This window comes from Procambarus clarkii, chromosome 55, assembly GCF_040958095.1.
Source record: "Procambarus clarkii isolate CNS0578487 chromosome 55, FALCON_Pclarkii_2.0, whole genome shotgun sequence".
Classification (NCBI taxonomy): domain Eukaryota; kingdom Metazoa; phylum Arthropoda; class Malacostraca; order Decapoda; family Cambaridae; genus Procambarus; species Procambarus clarkii.
The window spans coordinates 22,941,222-22,967,176 of record NC_091204.1 but is presented as its reverse complement, the minus strand read 5'-3'; the positions used below and the strand labels follow the sequence as shown (position 1 = coordinate 22,967,176).

General features: G+C 47.0%; 1 protein-coding gene across 4 annotated transcripts in view; it reads left to right on the top strand.

Moving 5' to 3' along the window:
- Positions 1–25,955, top strand: part of LOC123755764 (von Willebrand factor A domain-containing protein 5A-like) — a 273,896-nt gene that overhangs the window by 93,514 nt on the left and 154,427 nt on the right. For 3 of the 4 annotated variants that reach the window (XM_045738530.2, XM_069305547.1, XM_069305548.1), the window contains 3 exons: positions 805–920; positions 2,071–2,172; positions 22,220–22,331. In XM_045738530.2, coding sequence (XP_045594486.2) covers positions 805–920; positions 2,071–2,172; positions 22,220–22,331 — 330 coding nt within the window. The remainder of the gene's footprint in view (positions 1–804; positions 921–2,070; positions 2,173–22,219; positions 22,332–25,955) is intronic. The other variant, XM_069305549.1, reaches the window with a different exon arrangement.

Sequence of the window (25,955 nt, the reverse complement as noted above, 5' to 3'; positions counted from 1 at the left end):
GTTATGATAGAATAAGTGTTAAACAAGGTTGGTCCATTTTATTAAGTTCCTCACACATTTGTACCAAAGTGCATCCCCCTCTCCCACAGAGTGCTGCAATAGCTAGTCAATGTTTTACCTCATATATACTTAAGGAAGGATAATAAGGAAGATTAGGTGTAGATGAGGAACAGGAAGACACAAGGATAAGAGGGAGTAAATATTTCAAGGCTACCAAATATTATTTTTCAGTGATAGTTAATTCTTAAGTGTGAGGGAGCAGAAGAAAGGCAAGGTAAGGGGGGGGCCTCTATTCTTTCTATTTACTATTCTATTATATAGAATAATATTCTTGTTGCAAATGTACCACAATACATTTTCCTGTATGAATTGCCCTATTCCTTCTTACTGACTATCTTTAATATACAGAGGAATAAAAAAGCCAAACCGTAACCGTTTGTTAACCACAGCAAGCTCAAATATGCATCACCAATTATTGTCATTCTACCTTTGATTGCACGCTAGTCTTACATGCAACCCAACTTGACTCTAATGCACGTTGCAACATGTGTCTTTGTAAGGCTCCATTTTATACAGCATGAAACATTTCAATGTTCCAAGGTAATACCTTGGATAAGAGGTATTACCGTTTATTCAAGGTATTACCTTGGAACAGAAAAGTCGTTCTACGTCACCATTTTCCCTACTGGGAAGAAAGGAGCTGCCAGGTATTGGCCAATAGGAGCTGACTTTTTCGAGCCAATAGGCTTCCTAAAGTATATTTTATTCTTTTGTGCTGTTGTCAATGATTTTTATTTCGCACAGACACGATCCATGCTGTGTGGCTGGAGTCAGTGGCGACACAGATCACCATCCGCGGGTTCGTGGCCCAAGTGAATGCCAAGCTTGTTTACCAAAACATCTGCCCCGGTCCTCTGCAGGTAAGAAATTATATTATAATATATTTCTTGTTGGGAAAGAAGGCCGGTAATTAGGCTTACCCATACCACCCCCCAAACCGCCCCCCCCCCCCCCCCCCACACACACTCCTTAGGTCAGGGGAGGTGAACTTTTTGAGCGTGTGTCTAAATTGGCGATAATCTTCTAAAAAATTATCTCTACTGGAATTATTTCCCTATTGGAAATTTGAGCCACAGATTATACTTTGTTAAAATATTTGTATTTTTACCTTTTTTTATGGGAGAAAAGAACATAATTCTTGAAACCATTCCTAAAGAATTCTATTTAGGCAATTAACAGTTCTTCTAAAAGTTTTAAATGGAAGGGCTTTAGGAATTAAGTTATTAATAACTAGTAATTCCCAAGGAGAAAAATAAATGAATCAGTATGAATGATAATAATGACTATGAGCTTAAATGACTATGGTTTAAATGATGAATGGAAGTTACATGCTTGCAACATTTGCTTGCGTGGCACAATGGTCACGTGTGCCATAGGTTGCTGTAGAAGTCGTCAACAACGACACAGTCCATGAACAAGTCGTCAACAACGACACTGTCCATGCACATGTCGTCAACAACGACACAGTCCATGAACAAGTCGTCAACAACGACACTGTTCATGCACATGTCGTCAACAACGACACTGTCCATGAACAAGTCGTCAACAACGACACTGTCCATGCACAAGTCGTCAACAACGACACAGTCCATGAACAAGTCGACAACAACGACACTGTCCATGCACAAGTCGTCAACAACGACACTGTCCATGAACAAGTCGTCAACAACGACACAGTCCATGAACAAGTCGTCAACAACGACACAGTCCATGCACAAGTCGTCAACAACGACACTGTCCATGAACAAGTCGTCAACAACGACACTGCCCATGCACAAGTCGTCAACAACGACATTGTCCATGCACAAATCGTCAACAACGACAGTGTCCATGCAAAAGTTGTCAGTAACGACACAGAACAGATAAAAACATGTAACAACAATTGGGTAACTGCACTCTCCAATTTGTCATAATTATTGACACTTCCATATAATATAAAACTTATACAGGACTGTATACTGTATTATATTCACAATTTATATTATCCCAACAATACATGGACATCTGCAGGTCCAGTACAGGCTGCCAGTGGACGAGGGGGCGGCTGTGTATAAATGTGAAGCTCATTTGGATGGTAGGACAATATCGACTCATTGTGTGGAAAAGAAAAAGGTATGTGTTTATATATAAATATACATATATATATATATATATATATATATATATATATATATTTATATAAATATATATATATATATATATATTTATATAAATATATATATATATATATATATATATATATATATATATATATATATATATATATATATATATATATATATATATATTATTAAATATGACCGAAAAAGTAAGATTAATAATTCTAACGTGAATTTTCTCAATATTTCTTATGTTTCTTTTCACTGTCGATGGTAATTGAAAAATCAATTCTCCAAAATTCATTTTTATTTCTAGTCTGACGCGACACTTGAACGTGTTTCATAATAACTTATTACATTTTCAAAGACTTTAGTTTACACACACACCTATATGCTGCAAACACTAAACAGAGTTCTATTATGCTATCATTTAAACAGCTTTCATCGTATATACTCACATTTGGGAGAGGTGATATGTTACAACAGTTTTGGATGAGGTGAACAAAACTTTCAACACAAGATAGAGCAAACAATATCTTTCAGGACCCTTTCCTCCGTTTTATGAGCTGTGGAAAAGAAGTTCCTGTAAAATAGTCTAATAGGGGGAACAGGTATTGTGTTAGTGGTCTCTTCAGAGGTTGCATGGCGTTTCACCTTCCTTTTTATGATGTCTTCAACGAAACCATTGGAGAAGCCGTTGTTGACTAGGACCTGCCTTACCCTACAGAGTTCTTCATCGACTTGCTTCCACCCTGAGCTGTGGCTGAGAGCACGGTCGACATAAGCGTTAACAACACTCCTCTTGTACCTGTTTGGGCAGTCATTGATGGCATTGAGGCACATTCCTATGTTTGTTCCCTTAGTGTAGACTGCAGTGTGGAAACCTCTGCTCCTTTCCATGACTGTTACATCTAGAAAGGGCAGCATCCCATCCTTCTCCATCTCGTAAGTGAAACGCAACACAGAATTCCGCTCAAATGCCTCTTTCAGCTTCTGCAGATGTCTGACATCAGGTACCTGTGTAAAAATGTCGTCAACATACCTGCAGTATATGACCGGTTTCAAGTTCATGTCGACTAAGACCTTCTGTTCGATTTTACCCATGTAGAAGTTCGCAAACAGGACACCTAGGGGAGAACCCATGGCGACCCCATCTACTTGCTTATACATGTGCCCATCCGGGCTCAAGAAGGGTACCTTTTTAGGACAAGCTTGTAGTAGTTTCCTTAGAATGTTTTCTGGTATGTCAAGAGGGGGCACACATGAGGAACACAAATGCGAACAAGCCTGAATGGTCCCCAGGACTATATGCAACTGAAAACTCACACCCCAGAAGTGACTCGAACCCATACTGCCAGGAGCACTCTTCTGGCGTACAGGATCCCTTAACCGTTCGACCAACACGACCGGACAAAAGAGGATGGTAGCCGAGGCTATTTCCATCCCCCCGCCGGCACTCGGTTGGTAATCTTGGGCACGGTATTTTATCAAATCACCTCATTCTTTGGGGCACATGTGAGGAACACAAATGCGAACAAGCCTGAATGGTCCCCAGGACTATATGCAACTGAAAACTCACACCCCAGAAGTGACTCGAACCCATACAGCCAGGAGCACTCTTCTGGCGTACAGAAGAGTACGGTCGGTCGTGTTGGTCGAGCGGTTAAGGGATCCTGTACGCCAGTTGCGTTGCTCCTGGCAGTATGGGTTCGAGTCACTTCTGGGGTGTGAGTTTTCAGGTGTCTTATATATATATATATATATATATATATATATATATATATATATATATATATATATATATATATAAGACAAATATATATATATATATATATAATAATATAAAGACAAAATGACATAAACAGGTGCTGAGAATATAGCGCTAGCTGGGAACCTCCACCAATAAACAGGACGTGTATCAGTTGGTTGTTCACAGCTTGAGAGCACAAGGATATTCTGACTTCAATGGCTGGTACAAGCCCAGACATCGACTTAGGTAGAGGGCGCTGAGGTGCAGAGTTGCAGGTGTGCAGACAGCGGGTCACCAATCAAAAGCAGGCAGGCTGGAATGGTAGTTTGCTGGTTGACGATGGGCGAGCCAGCATGGAGGGAATGTGGAGTGGGGGTTTTGGGTACGTTTTGCCTCCTGGTCAAAACGTTTTGTGCTACTGGTAGACGTATCTTGAAGGTAGCATATTATTCTTGTATATGTGTAACTAACTTTATGTAGGGAAGAGCAGGCTCAATCTCTCCTTGAAAGACATTATCGTCACAATATATATATATATATATTGTTACGGTGCCCTCTCCTATTTCTTTCGTTTGCCGGCTTAAAGAGTCATATCAGCTCTCCCTACTGATTCTCTGAGGTTCAGGGAGTCTAATGATATATGTGGCGACCAGACCGGCTGCCAGTTAAGGGAAGGGAGTTATTTTATAAGTTGTAAATAAAGGAAAATTGGCGCCCTGATATAAAATGAAACAGTATCCCCTACGGCAGATATGACCTTTTGGAAGGGACACTATGTCGATCGCGGATTGGCCGACTTAGGTCGCGGGCAACCAATCAGGGCCCGCCATGACGTCACCGAGTGCCCCGGGCGGCGCCAACGTTAGAGTTGTACTGACCGTGGAAGCGACAGGACGCGCCTCGGTCTGCTCTCAAAGATTGGAGGCTCTGCAAGCCTTGTTCAGTGGATTGAGCTGGCCTGCGCAGACCACCACAGTTATTGGAGACCCTGCGCTTCTGGGAAGCCAAAGAGGAACCAAGTTCAGTGAGCAGAGAAGTGCCCAAACTTGGAAAATAGTCGGCGACGACGCTGGGCGGCGCCGCTGGCTGGACGTTGAGGTCTGGAAGGTGGGCGAGCAAGCTAGCTGTGACTGGGGTCACATCCACTGAGAATCTTGGAAGGACGACACCGTGCCTAGGACAAGGAGCGACGCCCTGTGGGAGAGGCGAGTGTGGGGAAAAATAGTGATTAGCTCAGCGCCCATCGATGAACCAGGATTGGGGCAGCTGAATCTCAGGGATTGGAACGGCGACGACGCGAAGGCTTCACGACACCTGAGGACCTGTGGAACGTTCTGGATCGTCAAGGATCGACCCAAGGAAGCGTGGGAACCTCACACCATCGAGGGACAGGCGTCGTGAGCCAGGAATGTAAGGTAGATCATTTTCCCTCCCATTACCCCTTGTATGAGTAGGCTAGTTAGGCCACAATATTTGCTTGTGTATGTGGCAGCAAGACTTTATTACTTTAATAGTAGAATAGGCTGCAAGGCAGCTTGTGTCCAGGACTGTCAGAGAGGACAGTGTGTATGGATGGCAGGACAGTGAAGAAGAGGTGCCGACGTGGTGAAGAGGCCCTCCTGTGAGAGTGTGAGACTCCTGTCTTCCTGCCCAGTTGAAGGAGAGTTGGAGGTCGTGGAAGAAGAGGCTGACGATCTCCAGACTCATCATCCATATTCCATATTCATGTATTACTTGTGATTGTGTGTGTGTGTTCATGTAATTTGCGTCAGTAAATCCACACATTTTATTACTGTGTTTGAGTGTGCCTCCATTTGTGATATTTCTCTATGAGCATACATTTCTGGCTACAAACGATATATGATACACCCACTGAACTGCATTGCTGGGGTGCAGATATAATAACCCAGCTGGCGACCTTGCTAAGAGGAAGATAGAGAAGACAGGCGGGAAAGGAGTTCCTGCAACCTTTTTTTTGTCTGGCAGGCAAGACTCAGAGAGGCTATGGTTATAGGTAAGCCTGAGTCTTCCTTCACTCCCCCACGGGTCTAGGCCGGAACTGTTAACAGCAGTTTCCCCGTGGTTGACTGAAGGGCTTCCAGGGTGAATCAGTGGCACCCCTTTGTGGTGGAAGCAAAGACCTGCGGAGGTGGGCATTGTTGGTCCTATCTTGTGTGACCAAGGAGACTCCGGTGAATCCAGGGAGTCGGAGGGGCTGAGTATTTGGGCCCTTTGAGCCCCTAGCAGCCGAGTGTTAGCAGAGCCCCGGACCGCCCACCCCCACGTGACAAGAGAACTGGCGACCTTGCCAGGATTCGAACCCCAGTAGCCAAGAACTGGGAACTTCGCCAGGAAGCGTGGATCAAGCTACAGTGTGGACCAAATTGCAAGACAAGTGTTGCCAGGGTACTAATACAGTGTGGCCAGTGAATTCGGTGGTACTGTTACTCAACCAGCTAAGGGACTGAAACGGTGAAATTAGTGCCTACTAACTTGTCTGTGCTGTCGTGTATGCTCAATGATATAGAGATGGAGGAAGACAAAGTAAAGAAATTTATTGACACAAGGGACGAGAGAATTTTGGAAGAGTGCACCAAGGCCCAGCTCCAACAGGTGGCAAACCACTTTGGGATCAGGTTGAGGACGACTAAGGTAGCGGAGCGAAGGATAGAGATCATGGCACAGCTCACAGCTCGAGAGGAAGCGACGGGAGAGGAGCCATCTCAAGAGGAGCCGTCCCGAGGAGAGCCGTCGCAAGGTGAACCGTCCCGACTAGGGCCACCCCAAGCGCCTACCAGTGTGGAGAGAATTCACAATGAACATGGGAGCAGTGGAAGGTCCAGCTGTAGTAAGAGGAGCCTGCAACTGGAAATAATGAAGATGCAACTGGAAGCCCAGCTGCGACGAGAGGAAAGAGAAGCGCAAATGCAGCGAGAGGAACGTGCAGCTGAGCTGCAGCGAGGTGAGCGAGAAGCACGGCTGCAGCTGCAGCGAGAGGAGCGAGAAGCTCGGCTGCAGCGAGAAGAAGGAGAGAGACAACTGCGACTGGAGGAGATAAAGGCAAAGAAAGAAGTCGAATTGCGTCGCGTTGAACGTGGTCTGCCCTCACTACCTGCACGGCGGGATGACCTCAAGGTAAGGGAACGTGACTTACCTACGTTCGAACCACAAGAAGCTGAGGCGTTCTTCGAACACTTTGAACGGATAGCGACTCTGAAGGAGTGGCCGGAAGATGATTGGGCTGCTCTGGTCCAGGGCAGGTTGACTGGAGAGGCCCGGGAAGCCTATAACATGCTGGACCTAGAGGAGTGTACTAGTTATGACGCGATTAAGAATGCGGTTCTCCACTCATTCCGGCTGACTCCGGAGATGTACCGGAAGCGGTTCAGAGAGTGTACAAGAGCGTCGGGAAAGACTTACGCCGAGACCGCCAGGGATATGGAACGGAAATTCCTACGATGGTTGAAGGCGGAGGAAGCGGAGTCGGTGGATGATGTTAAACGACTGATAGTGATGGAGAAGTTCATGTCGGTGCTCCATCCTGAGTTGCGAGTAAGGGTGAGAGAAGCAGGTATTAAGGACCTGAAGGCTGCAGCGGATCGAGCCGACATGCTGGAGGAGGCACTACATCTCAGGAGGGAGGGGCCGCCCAGACACTCGCCTTACCCCAGGTCGGGAGGGAACTTTAGGAGTTCAGGAGGAGCGAGGACGAGTGGGGACTCTCCCAAGAGTAGTGTGCCCGATGAAGTAACGCGGTTCAAGAGCTCAAGAGACGCGGGGAGGAAGCCCCAAGCTGTGAGCAGTGGACCTAACTCGGGAGCAAGTGCTGCAGTCCCGGATACGATGACAAGGAGTCCAAGGAGGACCCAGGGGACGTCCGCGAGTGGTACCGCCAGAGTGACTAGCGAGTGGCCGCCCAGGGGAGGTGGCCGATGCTACAACTGTGGTGTGAGAGGACATTATGCCCGCGAGTGTGAGGAGCACCGAAGGAATGTAGGATTAATGTTGGAGGAGGAGAGAGTGTTTGTTCACACCCCATATTACAGTGGACCCAACGTGAATGGTTGGGAAATGAAGTTGGGTGAACATCCCTTCGTTTTCGGGGCCAACGTGAAGTTTGGAAAGTCAGACCCAGTGGAGGTTGCCGTGCTTCGAGATACGGGTGCTGACATAAGTATGGTGACCAGAAGTATTCTCCCCAAGGGATTTAATGATTCACCTGTGGGAGTGGTGAGGATACGCAGTGTGGGGGAGGAATACAGGTTGCCACTTCACGAAGTACAGCTGATTGCCGACTGCGGAGTCGAGAAAGCTATAATAGCTGTAGCCCCTAAGTTACCCCTAGAGCATGTACAGATGGTGCTGGGTAATGACCTCGGAGGAGGCAGGATACAACCTGATTGGGCCAGGAGTGCCTATGTTGCAAGCAGCGGTACAACCCTGCCGGGTGAGGTATCGGTCGTTCCAGATGATAGAGAGGAAGCCGACTTTGCCAGGGAAAACGTCGCCAGAGACGACGACAACGAAGGCGAGAGTGCAGAGAGGTCGTCGGAGGTTGTGGAAAACCCCGACGGGGACCTCCGACTAAGCCTGATGATGCGTATGGAGGAGTGGCGAGGAGCAGCTGTACAAACGCCTGGGGCGGTGAAGAGGCTGCAGACCGCACTCCCTCCATACAGAAACGTGAATAAAGTAAGCTCAGTGGATGAGCGAACGGCAGTGAGGGGCGGAGTGGAGGAGCCACGACGCAAGGCACCCTATGCCGGCCAGATGAATAGTGGTAGGTGCAAGACGAACCACCGTAGTGAGGTGAGCCACAGGGAGGTGGAAGAGCCCAACCACGAACCGAAGAAGACGTCTGCAGGGAAGAAAATCTCATGGAGGAGTGAAGATGTCCGTCGGGAACGAAGGAGCGAGTGGTATAGGAAAGGCAATACGAAGAAAGCAGGGAATAGGTACACCCAGGGTAGGCGCCAGCCTAACCAGAGGGGCATTGGGCCATCGCAAAAGCCTAGTGTGGAAGAGAGGGAGCTGCTGGATGGAGTACAGGTTACAAGTGCCACTGTGAGGAGACAACGCACCTATGGGAGAAGAGGAACCGAGAAGAGAGAAGATTGGCGAAGAGGAGATCATGGGAGGAAACATGGAGTACCTGTAGGACGCAATGGAAATGCAAGACTATCTCGGAGTGCACGACGCGGTGGAGGCGCTGCGTGCACTGAATCTTACAGTGGTAACGAGCCGTGGGAGTACACCCGTAGCCACGGAGAGAGGATTTCTTGTAGGTGTTCAGGGAACACCCATCACACCCGGTACTATGCGAGGTGGAGATACAATGAGGCAAGTGACTGGCAAAGTGGTATGAGCCACGTCACCAACTGGAGGAGTGACACTTCAGGAACGGAGGGAGCAAGAGTATAGATTGCCCTCTTGAGTGCTGGTCTTCCGATATGACTCTTATTTTAAGGGGAGGGGTATGTTACGGTGCCCTCTCCTATTTCTTTCGTTTGCCGGCTTAAAGAGTCATATCAGCTCTCCCTACTGATTCTCTGAGGTTCAGGGAGTCTAATGATATATGTGGCGACCAGACCGGCTGCCAGTTAAGGGAAGGGAGTTATTTTATAAGTTGTAAATAAAGGAAAATTGGCGCCCTGATATAAAATGAAACAGTATCCCCTACGGCAGATATGACCTTTTGGAAGGGACACTATGTCGATCGCGGATTGGCCGACTTAGGTCGCGGGCAACCAATCAGGGCCCGCCATGACGTCACCGAGTGCCCCGGGCGGCGCCAACGTTAGAGTTGTACTGACCGTGGAAGCGACAGGACGCGCCTCGGTCTGCTTTCAAAGATTGGAGGCTCTGCAAGCCTTGTTCAGTGGATTGAGCTGGCCTGCGCAGACCACCACAGTTATTGGAGACCCTGCGCTTCTGGGAAGCCAAAGAGGAACCAAGTTCAGTGAGCAGAGAAGTGCCCAAACTTGGAAAATAGTCGGCGACGACGCTGGGCGGCGCCGCTGGCTGGACGTTGAGGTCTGGAAGGTGGGCGAGCAAGCTAGCTGTGACTGGGGTCACATCCACTGAGAATCTTGGAAGGACGACACCGTGCCTAGGACAAGGAGCGACGCCCTGTGGGAGAGGCGAGTGTGGGGAAAAATAGTGATTAGCTCAGCGCCCATCGATGAACCAGGATTGGGGCAGCTGAATCTCAGGGATTGGAACGGCGACGACGCGAAGGCTTCACGACACCTGAGGACCTGTGGAACGTTCTGGATCGTCAAGGATCGACCCAAGGAAGCGTGGGAACCTCACACCATCGAGGGACAGGCGTCGTGAGCCAGGAATGTAAGGTAGATCATTTTCCCTCCCATTACCCCTTGTATGAGTAGGCTAGTTAGGCCACAATATTTGCTTGTGTATGTGGCAGCAAGACTTTATTACTTTAATAGTAGAATAGGCTGCAAGGCAGCTTGTGTCCAGGACTGTCAGAGAGGACAGTGTGTATGGATGGCAGGACAGTGAAGAAGAGGTGCCGACGTGGTGAAGAGGCCCTCCTGTGAGAGTGTGAGACTCCTGTCTTCCTGCCCAGTTGAAGGAGAGTTGGAGGTCGTGGAAGAAGAGGCTGACGATCTCCAGACTCATCATCCATATTCCATATTCATGTATTACTTGTGATTGTGTGTGTGTGTTCATGTAATTTGCGTCAGTAAATCCACACATTTTATTACTGTGTTTGAGTGTGCCTCCATTTGTGATATTTCTCTATGAGCATACATTTCTGGCTACAAACGATATATGATACACCCACTGAACTGCATTGCTGGGGTGCAGATATAATAACCCAGCTGGCGACCTTGCTAAGAGGAAGATAGAGAAGACAGGCGGGAAAGGAGTTCCTGCAACCTTTTTTTTGTCTGGCAGGCAAGACTCAGAGAGGCTATGGTTATAGGTAAGCCTGAGTCTTCCTTCACTCCCCCACGGGTCTAGGCCGGAACTGTTAACAGCAGTTTCCCCGTGGTTGACTGAAGGGCTTCCAGGGTGAATCAGTGGCACCCCTTTGTGGTGGAAGCAAAGACCTGCGGAGGTGGGCATTGTTGGTCCTATCTTGTGTGACCAAGGAGACTCCGGTGAATCCAGGGAGTCGGAGGGGCTGAGTATTTGGGCCCTTTGAGCCCCTAGCAGCCGAGTGTTAGCAGAGCCCCGGACCGCCCACCCCCACGTGACAATATATATATATATATATATATATATATATATATATATATATATATATATATATATATATATATATATATATATATTTATATATATATATATATATATATATATATATATATATATATATATATATATATATATATATATATATATATAACTGAGGAACAGTTTTGGATGAGGTGAACAAACTTTTGACTAACACAAGACAAAACACGGTGCAATGGGTATAAATTGGACAAGTGAAAGGGAAGAACGGAAGTAACAGCAAAGGGCCTATTGGCCTATACTTCTTCTTGATGCTTCTATATTGGTACGGAGTCTTGACATGGGTACAATATAGTTGTGCATTAATTGGCTGTTTATTGCTGTTGTTGACTTTTTGATGAGTAGTGCCTCGCAGATGTCAAGCCGCCTGCTATCGCTGTATCTATCGATGATTTCTGTGTTGTTTGTTAAGACTTCTAACATGTTAATAATTCTAACACGAATATTCTCAATATTTCTTATGTTTTTCTTCACTGTCGGTGGTAATAAAAACTGGTAAAAATTGGTAAGAATTGGTAATAAAAATAACAATTCTCCAAAATTCATTTTTTAATTGTCTGATGCCTGAACGCATTTTGTAATTCATATTACATAAATAAATAAATAAAATATAAATATGTTTATTCAGGTAAGGTACATACATACAAGTGATGTTACATTAATGGATTGATATATAGATAGAGCTAGTACATACAATGCCTAAAACCACTATTACACAATGCGTTTCGGGCAAGATTTTCGGTACTTTTTCAAAGACTTAATTTGCACACAAATTCTTTGTACTTATACTCTATTGGATGAGGTGATATGGTATAAAAGTTTTGGGTGAGGTGACAAACACAAGACAGAACATGAAACAATGGGTATAAATTGGATATGTGAACATATGAATGGAAGTAACTGCCGAAGGTTTATTGGCTAATACTTCCTCTTGCTGCTTCCATATTGGTTTGGGGTCTTGAAGTAGGTAAAATATAGTTGTGCATTAATTGGCTGTTGACGAATATCTGGCAAAAATGAACCTCATACTCTCTGACGAAACTAAATTCCCAAGGGTAACGAAGGACACTACAGCCGAATTGAAAAAGAAGGTAAACAGATTGATTGAAACTGTGAACGCCATGAAATCCGGACCCAACCTGCCAAAAGGTTTTAGGGAATACAAACCTGGGAACGTTGCCTATGGAAATGTCAAGACCCACAAGCCAGGAAACTCTCTTCGGCCAACCTTCAGCCAGATACCCACACCCACATTTAGACTGGCTAAGCGACTCAATGGGTTGCTGACTCCTTACGTACCCTGTGCTGTCAGCTTGAAGTCTCCCAAGGAATTTGTCCAATTACTGCGCGGAGCACGGGCCACGGGGATAAGAGCCTCGTTGGATGTGGAGTCACTATTTACCAACGTACCTGTGGACGAGACAATCGGAATGATAGCAGACAGAGTGTATCGTGACCCGGCTTGCACTCCTCTTGATATGCCAGAAAGCATACTGAGGAAACTACTACAAGCCTGCAGTGTAGAGGAACCCTTCGTGAGCCCAGATGGGCACATGTATAAGCAAGTAGATGGGGTCGCCATGGGTGCTCCCCTAGGTGTCCTGTTTGCGAACTTCTACATGGGCACCATCGAGCAGAGGGTCTTAGTTGACATTAGCTTGAAACCCGCCATATACTGCAGGTATGTTGACGACATTTTTACACACGTACCTGATGCCAGATGTCTGCAGCAGCTGAAAGAGGCATTTGAGCAGAATTCTGTGTTGAGTTTCACGTACGAGATGGAGGACAATGGGAAGCTGCCCTTCCTGGATGTAACCGTAACGGAAAGGAGCGGAGGCTTCCATACTGCAGTCTACACCAAAGAAACAAACATAGGAATGTGCCTCAATGCCAATAGTGACTGCCCAGACAGGTACAAGAGGAGTGTTGTCAATGCTTACATCGACCGTGCTCTAAGCCACAGCTCAGGATGGAAAGAAGTCGATGAAGAACTCTGTAGGGTAAGGCAAGCCCTAGTCAACAACGGCTTCTCTAACGGTTTCGTTGAAGACATCATAAAAAGAAAGGTAAAACGCCATGCAACTTCTGAAGAGTCAACTAACACAACACTTGTAGCCCCAATTAGACTGTTTTACAGGAACTTCTTTTCGATGGCTCATAAAATGGAGGAAAGGGTCCTGAAAGGTATTGTTGATAGGAACGTCATCCCTACTGACAAAAATCAGAAAATACAATTGATAATTTATTATAAAACCAAAAAAAACGGCAATCTACTCATGAAAAACTCGCCAGACACCAAACAGAACGCTTTTAAGGAGACCAACGTCGTCTATGCCTTTAAATGCCCACTTGGGGACTGTAATCCCCAAAGAACTCAGTATATAGGCAAGACAACAACGTCTCTTTCTAGGCGACTAACAATGCATAAGCAACAGGGAGCCATCGAGGAACACATAATCTCTTCTCACAACCAGACCATCACCAGAGAAATCTTAACAGACAACACAGAAATCATCGATAGGTACAGCGATAGCAGGCGGCTTGACATTTGCGAGGCACTACACATCAAAACGTGTACATCAGCAATCAGCAGCCAATTAACACACAACTATATTCTACCTACTTCAAGATCCCGAATCAATATGGAAGCAGCAAGAGGAAGTATGGGCCTATAGACCTTCTCCAGTGACTTCCATTCATATGTTCACTTATCAAATTTATACCCATTGTTTCGTGTTCTGTCTTGTGTTTGTCAACTCACCCAAAACTTTTGGGTGAGGTGACCCAAATAGAGTACACCTCATCCAATAGAGTATGAGTACGAAGAATTTATGTGTAAATTAAGTCTTTGAAAATGTAATATGATTTACGAAACGTGTTCAGGCGTCAGACAATTAAAAAATGAATTTTGGAGAATTGTTATTTTTATTACCACAAACGGTGAAGAAAAACATAAGAAATATTGAGAAGATTCGTGTTAGAATTATTAATCTTACCTTTTCGGTCATATTCAACAACATATATATATATATATATATATATATATATATATATATATATATATATATATATATATATATATATATATATATATATATATATATATATATATATATATATATATATATATGTATATATTTATATATATATATATATATATATATATATATATATATATATATATATATATATAAATATATATATATATATATGTATATACATATATATATATATATATATATATATATATATATATATATATATATTATATAAATATATATATATATGTATATATATATATATATATAATCGGCCCTTGCATAGTAGGCTGAGAAGTGCGTTCTGGCTACTAGGTACGACATATATATATATATATATATATATATATATATATATATATATATATATATATTGTTACGGTGCCCTCTCCTATTTCTTTCGTTTGCCGGCTTAAAGAGTCATATCAGCTCTCCCTACTGATTCTCTGAGGTTCAGGGAGTCTAATGATATATGTGGCGACCAGACTGGCTGCCATTTTATGGAAGGAGGTTATATTATAAGTTGTAAATAAAGGAAAATTGGCGCCCTGTTATAAAATGAAACAGCATCCCCTACGGCAGATATGACCTTGTGGAAGGGACACTATGCCAATCGCGGATTGGCCGACGTAGGTCGCGGGCGATAAATCAGGGCCCGCCATGACGTCACCGAGTGCCCCGGGCGGCGCCAACGTCAGAGTTGTACTGACCGTGGAAGCGACAGGACGCGCCTCGGTCTGCTCTCAAGAATTGGAGGCTCTGCAAGCCTTGTCCAGTGGATTGAGCTGACCATCGCCGCCAACATAGTTATTGGAGACCCTGCGCTTCTGGGAAGCCAAAGAGGAACCAAGTTCAGTGAGCAGAGAAGTGCCCAAACTTGGAAAATAGTCGGCGACGACGCTGGGCGGCGCCGCTGGCTGGACGTTGAGGTCTGGAAGGTGGGCGAGCAAGCTAGCTGTGACTGGGGTCACATCCACTGAGAATCTTGGAAGGACGACACCGTGCCTAGGACAAGGAGCGACGCCCTGTGGGAGAGGCGAGTGTGGGGAAAGATAGTGATTAGCTCAGCGCCCATCGATGAACCAGGATTGGGGCAGCTGAATCTCAGGGATTGGAACGGCGACGACGCGAAGGCTTCACGACACCTGAGGACCTGTGGAACGCCCTGGATCGTCGAGGATCGACCCAAGGAAGCGTGGGAACCTCACACCATCGAGGGACAGGCGTCGTGAGCCAGGAGTGTAAGGTAGATCATTTTTCCCTCCCATTACCCCTTGTATGAGTAGGCTAGTTAGGCCACAATATTTACTTGTGTATGTGGCAGCAAGACTTTATTGCTTTAATGGTAGAATAGGCTGCAATGCAGCTTGTGTCCAGGACTGTCAGAGATGACAGTGTGTATGGATGGCAGGACAGTGAAGAAGAGGTGCCGACGTGGTGAAGAGGCCCTCCTGTGAGAGTGTGAGACTCCTGTCTTCCTGCCCATTTGAAGGAGTGTTGGAGGTCGTGGAAGAAGAGGCTGACGATCTCCAGACTCATCATCCATATTCCATATCCATGTATTACTTGTGATTGTGTGTGTGTGTTCATGTAATTTGCGTCAGTAAATCCACACATTTTATTACTGTGTTTGAGTGTGCCTCCATTTGTGATATTTCTCTATGAGCATACATTTCTGGCTACAAACGATATATGATACACCCACTGAACTGCATTGCTGGGGTGCAGATATAATAACCCAGCTGGCGACCTTGCTAAGAGGAAGATAGAGAAGACAGGCGGGAAAGGAGTTCCTGCAACCTTTTTTTTTGTCTGGCGGGCAAGACTCAGGGAGGTTACGGTTATAGGTAAGCCTGAGTCTTCCTTCACTCCCCCACGGGTCTAGGCCGGAACTGTTAACAGCAGTTTCCCCGTGGTTGACTGAAGGGCTTCCAGGGTGAATCAGTGGCACCCCTTTGTGGTGGAAGCAAAGACCTGCGGAGGTGGGCATTGTTGGTCCTATCTTGTGTGACCAAGGAGACTCCGGTGAATCCAGGGAGTCGGAGGGGCTGAGTATTTGGGCCCTTTGAGCCCCTAGCAGCCGAGTGTTAGCAGAGCCCCGGACCGCCCACCCCCCACGTGACAAGAGAACTGGCGACCTCGCCAGGATTCGAACCCCAGTAGCCAAGAACTGGGAACTTCGCCAGGAAGCGTGGATCAAGCTACAGTGTGGACCAAATTGCAAGACAAGTGTTGCCAGGGTACTAATACAGTGTGGCCAGTGAATTCGGTGGTACTGTTACTCAACCAGATAAGGGACTGAAACGGTGAAATTAGTGCCTACTAACTTGTCTGTGCTGTCGTGTATGCTTGTTGATATAGAGATGGAGGAAGACAAAGTAAAGAAATTTATTGACACAAGGGACGAGAGAATTTTGGAGGAGTGTACCAAGGCCCAGCTCCAACAAGTGGCAAACCACTTTGGGATCAGGTTGAGGACGACTAAGGTAGCGGAGCGAAGGATAGAGATCATGGCACAGCTCACAGCTCGAGAGGAAGCGACGGGAGAGGAGCCATCTCAAGAGGAGCCGTCCCGAGGAGAGCCGTCGCAAGGTGAACCGTCCCGACTAGGGCCCCCCCCAAGCGCCTACCAGTGTGGAGAGAATTCACAGTGAACATGGGAGCAGTGGAAGGTCCAGCTGTAGTAAGAGGAGCCTGCAACTGGAAATAATGAAGATGCAACTGGAAGCCCAGCTGCAGCGAGAGGAGCGAGAAGCACGGCTGCAGCTGCAGCGAGAGGAGCGAGAAGCTCGGCTGCAGCGAGAAGAAGGAGAGAGACGACTGCGACTGGAGGAGATAAAGGCAAAGAAAGAAGTCGAATTGCGGCGCGTTGAACGTGGTCTGCCCTCACTACCTGCACGGCGGGATGACCTCAAGGTAAGGGAACGTGACTTACCTACGTTCGAACCACAAGAAGCTGAGGCGTTCTTCGAACACTTTGAACGGATAGCGACTCTGAAGGAGTGGCCGGAAGATGATTGGGCTGCTCTGGTCCAGGGCAGGTTGACTGGAGAGGCCCGGGAAGCCTATAACATGCTGGACCTAGAGGAGTGTACTAGTTATGACGCGATTAAGAATGCGGTTCTCCACTCATTCCGGCTGACTCCGGAGATGTACCGGAAGCGGTTCAGAGAGTGTACAAGAGCGTCGGGAAAGACTTACGCCGAGACCGCCAGGGATATGGAACGGAAATTCCTACGATGGTTGAAGGCGGAGGAAGCGGAGTCGGTGGATGATATCAAACGACTGATAGTGATGGAGAAGTTCATGTCGGTGCTCCATCCTGAGTTGCGAGTAAGGGTGAGAGAAGCAGGTATTAAGGACCTGAAGGCTGCAGCGGATCGAGCCGACATGCTGGAGGAGGCACTACATATCAGGAGGGAGGGGCCACCCAGACACTCGCCTTACCCCAGGTCGGGAGGGAACCTTAGGAGTTCAGGAGGAGCGAGGACGAGTGGGGACTCTCCCATGAGTAGTGTGCCAGATGAAGTAACGTGGTTCAAGAGCTCAAGAGACGCGGGGAGGAAGCCCCAAGCTGTGAGCAGTGGACCTAACTCGGGAGCAAGTGCTGCAGTCCCGGACACGACGACAAGGAGTCCAAGAAGGACCCAGGGGACGTCTGCAAGTGGTACCGCCAGAGTGACTGGCGAGTGGCCGCCCAGGGGAGGTGGCCGATGCTACAACTGTGGTGTGAGAGGACATTATGCCCGCGAGTGTGAGGAGCACCAAAGGAATGTAGGATTAATGTTGGAAGAGGAGAGAGTGTTTGTTCACACCCCATATTACAGTGGACCCAACGTGAATGGTTGGGAAATGAAGTTGGGTGAACATCCCTTCGTTTTCGGGGCCAACGTGAAGTTTGGAAAGTCAGACCCAGTGGAGGTTGCCGTGCTTCGAGATACGGGTGCTGACATAAGTATGGTGACCAGGAGTATTCTCCCCAAGGAATTTAATGATTCACCTGTGGGAGTGGTGAGGATACGCAGTGTGGGGGAGGAATACAGGTTGCCACTTCACGAAGTACAGCTGATTGCCGACTACGGAGTCGAGAGAGCTATAGTAGCTGTAGCCCCTAAGTTACCCCTAGAGCATGTACAGATGGTGCTGGGTAATGACCTCGGAGGAGGCAGGATACAACCCGATTGGGCAAAGAGTGCCTATGTTTCAAGCAGCGGTACAACCCTGCCAGGTGAGGTATCGGTCGCTCCAAATAATAGTGAGGAAGCCGACTTCGCCAGGGGAAACGTCGCCAGAGACGACGACAACGAGGGCGAGAGTGCAGAGAGGTCGTCGGAGGTTGTGGAAAACCCCGACGGGGACCTCCGACTAAGCCTGATGATGCGTGTGGAGGAGTGGCGAGGAGCAGCTGTACAAACGCCTGGGGCGGTGAAGAGGCTGCAGACCGCACTCCCTCCATACAGAAACGTTAATAAAGTAAGCTCAGTGGATGAGCGAACGGCAGTGAGGGGCAGAGTGGAGGAGCCACGACGCAAGGCACCCTATGCCGGCCAGATAATAGTGGTAGGTGCAAGATGAACCACCGTGGTGAGGTGAGCCACAGGGAGGTGGAAGAGCCCAACCACGAACCGAAGAAGACGTCTGCAGGGAAGAGAATCTCATGGAGGAGTGAAGATGTTCGTCGGGAACGAAGGAGCGAGTGGTATAGGAAAGGCAATACGAAGAAAGCAGGGAATAGGTACACCCAGGGTAGGCGCCAGCCTAACCAGAGGGGCATTGGGCCATCGCAAAAGCCTAGTGTGGAAGAGAGGAAGCTGCTGGATGGAGTACAGGTTACAAGTGCCACTGTGAGGAAACAACGCACATATGGGAGAAGAGGAACCGAGAAGAGAGAAGATTGGCGAAGAGGAGATCATGAGAGGAAAGACGGAGTACCTGTAGGACGCAGTGAAAATGCAAGACTATCTCGGAGTGCCCGACGCGGTGGAGGCACTGCATGCACTGAATATTACAGTGGTAACGAGCCGTGGGAGTACACTCGTAGCCACGGAGAGAGGATTTCTTGTAGGTGTTCAGGGAACACCCATTACACCCGGTCCTATGCGAGGTGGAGATACAATGAGACAAGTGACTGGCAAAGTGGTATGAGCCACGTCACCAACTGGAGGAGTGACACTTCAGGAACGGAGGGAGCAAGAGTATAGGTTGCCCTCTTGAGTGCTGCTCTTCCGATATGACTCTTATTTTAAGGGGAGGGGTATGTTACGGTGCCCTCTCCTATTTCTTTCGTTTGCCGGCTTAAAGAGTCATATCAGCTCTCCCTACTGATTCTCTGAGGTTCAGGGAGTCTAATGATATATGTGGCGACCAGACTGGCTGCCATTTTATGGAAGGAGGTTATATTATAAGTTGTAAATAAAGGAAAATTGGCGCCCTGTTATAAAATGAAACAGTATCCCCTACGGCAGATATGACCTTGTGGAAGGGACACTATGCCAATCGCGGATTGGCCGACGTAGGTCGCGGGCGACAAATCAGGGCCCGCCATGACGTCACCGAGTGCCCCGGGCGGCGCCAACGTCAGAGTTGTACTGACCGTGGAAGCGACAGGACGCGCCTCGGTCTGCTCTCAAGAATTGGAGGCTCTGCAAGCCTTGTCCAGTGGATTGAGCTGACCATAGCCGCCAACATAGTTATTGGAGACCCTGCGCTTCTGGGAAGCCAAAGAGGAACCAAGTTCAGTGAGCAGAGAAGTGCCCAAACTTGGAAAATAGTCGGCGACGACGCTGGGCGGCGCCGCTGGCTGGACGTTGAGGTCTGGAAGGTGGGCGAGCAAGCTAGCTGTGACTGGGGTCACATCCACTGAGAATCTTGGAAGGACGACACCGTGCCTAGGACAAGGAGCGACGCCCTGTGGGAGAGGCGAGTGTGGGGAAAGATAGTGATTAGCTCAGCGCCCATCGATGAACCAGGATTGGGGCAGCTGAATCTCAGGGATTGGAACGGCGACGACGCGAAGGCTTCACGACACCTGAGGACCTGTGGAACGCCCTGGATCGTCGAGGATCGACCCAAGGAAGCGTGGGAACCTCACACCATCGAGGGACAGGCGTCGTGAGCCAGGAGTGTAAGGTAGATCATTTTTCCCTCCCATTACCCCTTGTATGAGTAGGCTAGTTAGGCCACAATATTTACTTGTGTATGTGGCAGCAAGACTTTATTGCTTTAATGGTAGAATAGGCTGCAATGCAGCTTGTGTCCAGGACTGTCAGAGATGACAGTGTGTATGGATGGCAGGACAGTGAAGAAGAGGTGCCGACGTGGTGAAGAGGCCCTCCTGTGAGAGTGTGAGACTCCTGTCTTCCTGCCCATTTGAAGGAGTGTTGGAGGTCGTGGAAGAAGAGGCTGACGATCTCCAGACTCATCATCCATATTCCATATCCATGTATTACTTGTGATTGTGTGTGTGTGTTCATGTAATTTGCGTCAGTAAATCCACACATTTTATTACTGTGTTTGAGTGTGCCTCCATTTGTGATATTTCTCTATGAGCATACATTTCTGGCTACAAACGATATATGATACACCCACTGAACTGCATTGCTGGGGTGCAGATATAATAACCCAGCTGGCGACCTTGCTAAGAGGAAGATAGAGAAGACAGGCGGGAAAGGAGTTCCTGCAACCTTTTTTTTTGTCTGGCGGTCAAGACTCAGGGAGGTTACGGTTATAGGTAAGCCTGAGTCTTCCTTCACTCCCCCACGGGTCTAGGCCGGAACTGTTAACAGCAGTTTCCCCGTGGTTGACTGAAGGGCTTCCAGGGTGAATCAGTGGCACCCCTTTGTGGTGGAAGCAAAGACCTGCGGAGGTGGGCATTGTTGGTCCTATCTTGTGTGACCAAGGAGACTCCGGTGAATCCAGGGAGTCGGAGGGGCTGAGTATTTGGGCCCTTTGAGCCCCTAGCAGCCGAGTGTTAGCAGAGCCCCGGACCGCCCACCCCCCACGTGACAATATATATATATATATATATATATATATATATATATATATATATATATATATATATATATATTGTGCCTAATAACCAGAACGCACTACTTGGCCTACGTTGCGAGGCCCGATTTGCCTAATAAGCCGAGATTTCGTAAAGTTATATATTTATGGCTATTTGTTTTAATTTGAGTTAAAACTGACATACAAATACGATTAAACATAACCCCAGCTCCTTGTCCTCACACCCCAGCTCCTTGTCCTCATACACCAGCTCCTTGTGCTCATACCCCAGCTCCTTGTCCTCACACCCCAGCTCCTTGTCCTCATACCCCAGCTCCTTGTGCTCATACCCCAGCTCCTTGTCCTCACACCCCAATCCTTGTCCTCACACCCCAGCTCCTTGTCTTCGCACCCCAATTCTTGTCCTCACACTCCAGCACTTTGTCCTCACACCCCAATCCTTGTCCTCACACCCCAGCTCCTTGTCTTTACACCCCAAATCCTTGTCCTCTCACCCCAGCTCCTATCTGGGGTTTCCAGGACATCCTGGTGAAATGATAGCACTTTTAGTATCTATTTGGTGAACAATGCCAATATGTAATGATGGGAAATCAATCTTGTTTTGTATTATTTAGTTCATAGAGTCTAGAAAAAACATGCTAGAACGAAACTGAAAATTTCCTAGGCCTAGTATAGCGCAAATACTATATTGGGCCAAAAGTAGCATTTATTAACCCTAGGAATTCCAGTGGAAGTAATTAGGTTAGGTTATATATGTTTACCGCTAATAAATTAGTTACCGGTTTGTTAAAATTCAATAACACAAAAGTTAACTTTCTGAAAGTCCATCATTACATATTGGTACTTTCCATCACATAATTACAATAGGTACTTTCATTTTAGAAGGATTGGTTGGCTATGTATAATGGTCTTAGTGCTTTCAACTGGTAATACCTTCCCAGGAACCTTTCGTCATATTTAACTCACAAATTGTCTGGTTTTATTGTTGTTGTCAGGCAGAGCAAGTGTACAAGGAGGCTGTGAGTGCTGGCAATACGGCCGTCTTGGCTAGGCAAGATGAACGCTCATCAGATGTACTACATCTGGCTCTTGGCAACCTCCCATCAGGTATGTTATGTCCTAACTCTTCTGAAAATGTATTTACCTAACTCAAAAGACGTCCACAGTGGACGGTACCGTGGACGGTGCCTTGGATGGTGCCGGGACGGTACCGTGGACGGTGCCTTGGTGCAAGCGGTGAGGGTGCTCTTGTGTGTGTCGGCCGAGGGTGGGAGGGGTGGCTCCCGCCTCCCTCTCCTGCCCACGGTGGACGGTTCATTGACTAAATACGTCCTCATGTTGGCCATGTATGGAGACCTGTGCATGCTTTTTCATCTGGGAGTTGAGTTCCCCCAAGTGGCTGTGGCCTCTGGGGGGGGGGGGGGGAATACGTCTCTTTGGTGGAAGGAGGGTATGTATACGTGACGTTCAGTGAAGTCCCCCTGAATCAATCAGCTCATCCGGTTAGTCCTACGTTACACATTCGGTCAAGTTTGCATTGCAGGGTTGGCATCCATATTGGTCCCTGGGATACTGTTTGGCCAAATAATAGTTGCATATACTGTTCCAGTTACCCCTGAGGTAGCTGAATCATGTGCTGATGCCTCCCACGTGGGCTCCCTGGTGGGTGGGGGCGTTGGAAGATCGGGCTCTGTGGCTCCGGCTGTGGTGGGCCCAGACCAGAGTTCGTCTGAGACTGACTCTCTCTCTTCCCCCCTTCCATTTCTTTCGAAGGGTTCAGATCCAAGCTCCCGTGTTGACTGCCTCGTCAGCTGATGTGGCGCCTTCCATTGTAACAATCGCGCCGATTACCTCTTCTTTTCCTGGGAGTGTCCGGCGCCATGCAAACAGCCAAACATGGCTGTTTGCAGCCGCGTCCAGGCCATCACCCAGGAGGCCTGGTCACAGACCGGGCTGCGGGGACCTTGAGCCCCAAACTCCCCGCTAGGTAACCACAAGGTAACATGGTAAAGGTTTCTACCTCACCTACAGCTGTGAAACATCTTTTCATTGAACATTATATTTCGCCCTGATACTCCATCGCCCTGTTCACAGATGGGTCTAAGTCTAAAGCTTATGCTGGACCCTGAAGCTGGCGTCTTCACAGTGGAACTTTATGCCTTCTTGTATTCTCTTCATCAACTGCTGTCCCGACGCCAACATTCTCTTGTTGTTGTGGTTGACGTCGTCTATGCCTTCAAATGCCCACTTGGGGACTGTAAGCTCCAAAAAACCCAGTATATAGGCAAGACAACAACATCTCTTTCTAGGCGTTTAACGATGCATAAGCAACAGGGCTCCATTAAGGAACATATAATCTCTTCCCATAACCAAACCATCGCCAGAGAAATCCTAGTAAACAACACAGAAATCATCGATAGATACAGCGATAGCAGGCGGCTTGACGTTTGCGAGGCACTACACATCAAGAAGTCAACACCAGCAATCAACAGCCAATTATTGCACAACTATATTCTACCCACCTCAAGACTCCGCTCCAATATAGAAGCATCAAGAAATATGGACCAATAGGCTTTCTACAAACACTTCTATTCAATACCCATTGTTTCTGTTCTGTCTTGTGTTGATACTTTTAATACCCTATTAATATCCCCTCCTGTTCTGTCTTGTGTTAATGCCACATCACCCTTCCCACCTCACTCAAATGTAGATATAATATCAGAGAGACGTAAGTTCTAATCAGTTGTGTATTTGTGAAGTCTTTGAAAATGTAATAAGTTTTACGAAACGCGCCCGTGTCGTGTCAGACTAGAAATAAAAATGAATTTTGGAGAAGTGATTTTTGATTTACCTCCAACAGTGAAGCGTAATGTACGAAAGATTGAGAAAATTCGTGTTAGAATTATTAATCTTACTTTTTCGGTCATATTTAATAATATATGTCTACAGGAAAGACTGCTACCAAAATATACTAATATATATATATATATATATATATATATATATATATATATATATATATATATATATATATATATATATATATATATATATATATATATATATATATATATATATATATATATATATATATATATATATATATATTGTGACGGTGTTCCCTCCCTTATAATTCTCCCACGCCTGCAGTAAGAGTCATGTCCACTTTACCCAAGCGTTCTCTGGGTCGCAGGCATCAATTTGATATATGGGAGAGAGTGGAGTGTTCTCGGAGAGCCGAGAAATTTGTGAAACAGTAATATTTTGGCCTGTGGTTTAGGCCCTTTAGGAAGCCAAGATGGCGCTGGCTCTCCTGTTTCCCCGCCAAAACGGTGTGACGTCAGTGGCACCGGATTGGTCACCGACAGCAATGTGGCACCGAGAGCCAATGAAAACCTCCCGTGGCGAAAGTGACGTCACGAAGGAAGGGGGTCCAGGCAGCGCGCCGCGCTGGCGCCATCAGTCAAACACGACACGTCAAGGAGGTTGGACGTGCGACGATTGGTCCTGTCAGTTTGACAGTTGTTTCCCGCTCCCGTGGATTTACGCGTCACCTGAAGTCTGCCAGTACTCTGTGAGGTCTTCCCTAGTTCATGTGTTGAACCAGAGAGGGAATCGACGGTTATTGAGCAACAAGTGCTCCAGGACAGGTACTGTGCAAGGAGGAGTGAAGACTCTGCAGTGACGTAGGCGACGTCTGAGGCAGTTCACCCATTCGAGACGGCGTAGTGGCTGTCCAGAGCCACAGGGTAGCAGAGGAAGAAGAGGACTAGCTGGAAATCCGGACGACTGCAGCCGAGACGTAGGCGGCAGCCGCAGCTGGGAGAAGTCGACGGCCAGGAGACCGACTCCAACCCTTCAAGAAGTCGAGAAGGAGCACGGACCTGCAGGGAAGAAGGCACGGAGACGACGCGCTAAACGGTGGGACGACGAGTGGTTCCGGTAGGACACGACAACGTGTGTGTGGGGGCGTTCCCGACACGAGGACCAGGAACTACAACTCAACTCTCATCGGAGGATAGGTGGAATTAGGTGTTTCTAGTTTCCCTCCCCATTCCCCTTTAGTTAGTTATATTATTCGGCTATATTATCTAGCCTGAGGATTTTGTATGTCGTGAGCAAGTCTCACCAATGTCACAGTAAGGCACCAGTGTGCAGGATAGTACTATCAAGAGTACTTATAATATTTATGTTTATCATTGGTGTGTACAGGCACCCAGAACAAGTGATAAATTTACTGTGTTTTGTATATCTTTCTAGAGACTTTGATGTGAACATATAGTGATAAATTATATATAATATTATGCCAGTATTTGGAAGTTAGGCTATGTGCCCAGAAACTATTTATTTACCATTTATTGATATCTGATTTATATACATTATATATGTCTATGTTCATGCAGTGGTTAATCATTTGTGAGTACAGTGAATTATTGAGTTATCGCCCACGAGAGAAAGTACTGAAAACTCCAGTGTTAAATACTTCATAATATATCATTGAATGAAGGGCAGTGAAAACCATTACAGTGAGTCATTGTCGCATTGATTGTAGAAACGACTGTTTGAGCCCGAGTACAGTGTAACTAAGTAATACGTGCTATTGTTACCAATATCGAGTGTGCGAGTTTCTAGTAACATTGGAGAACTTAAAGAAACAGCACACGTGAATCTAGAAAACAAGCAATAAGCTTTCGCGCGGAGCCAGGCGCTCAGGTGATCTTGACATTGACG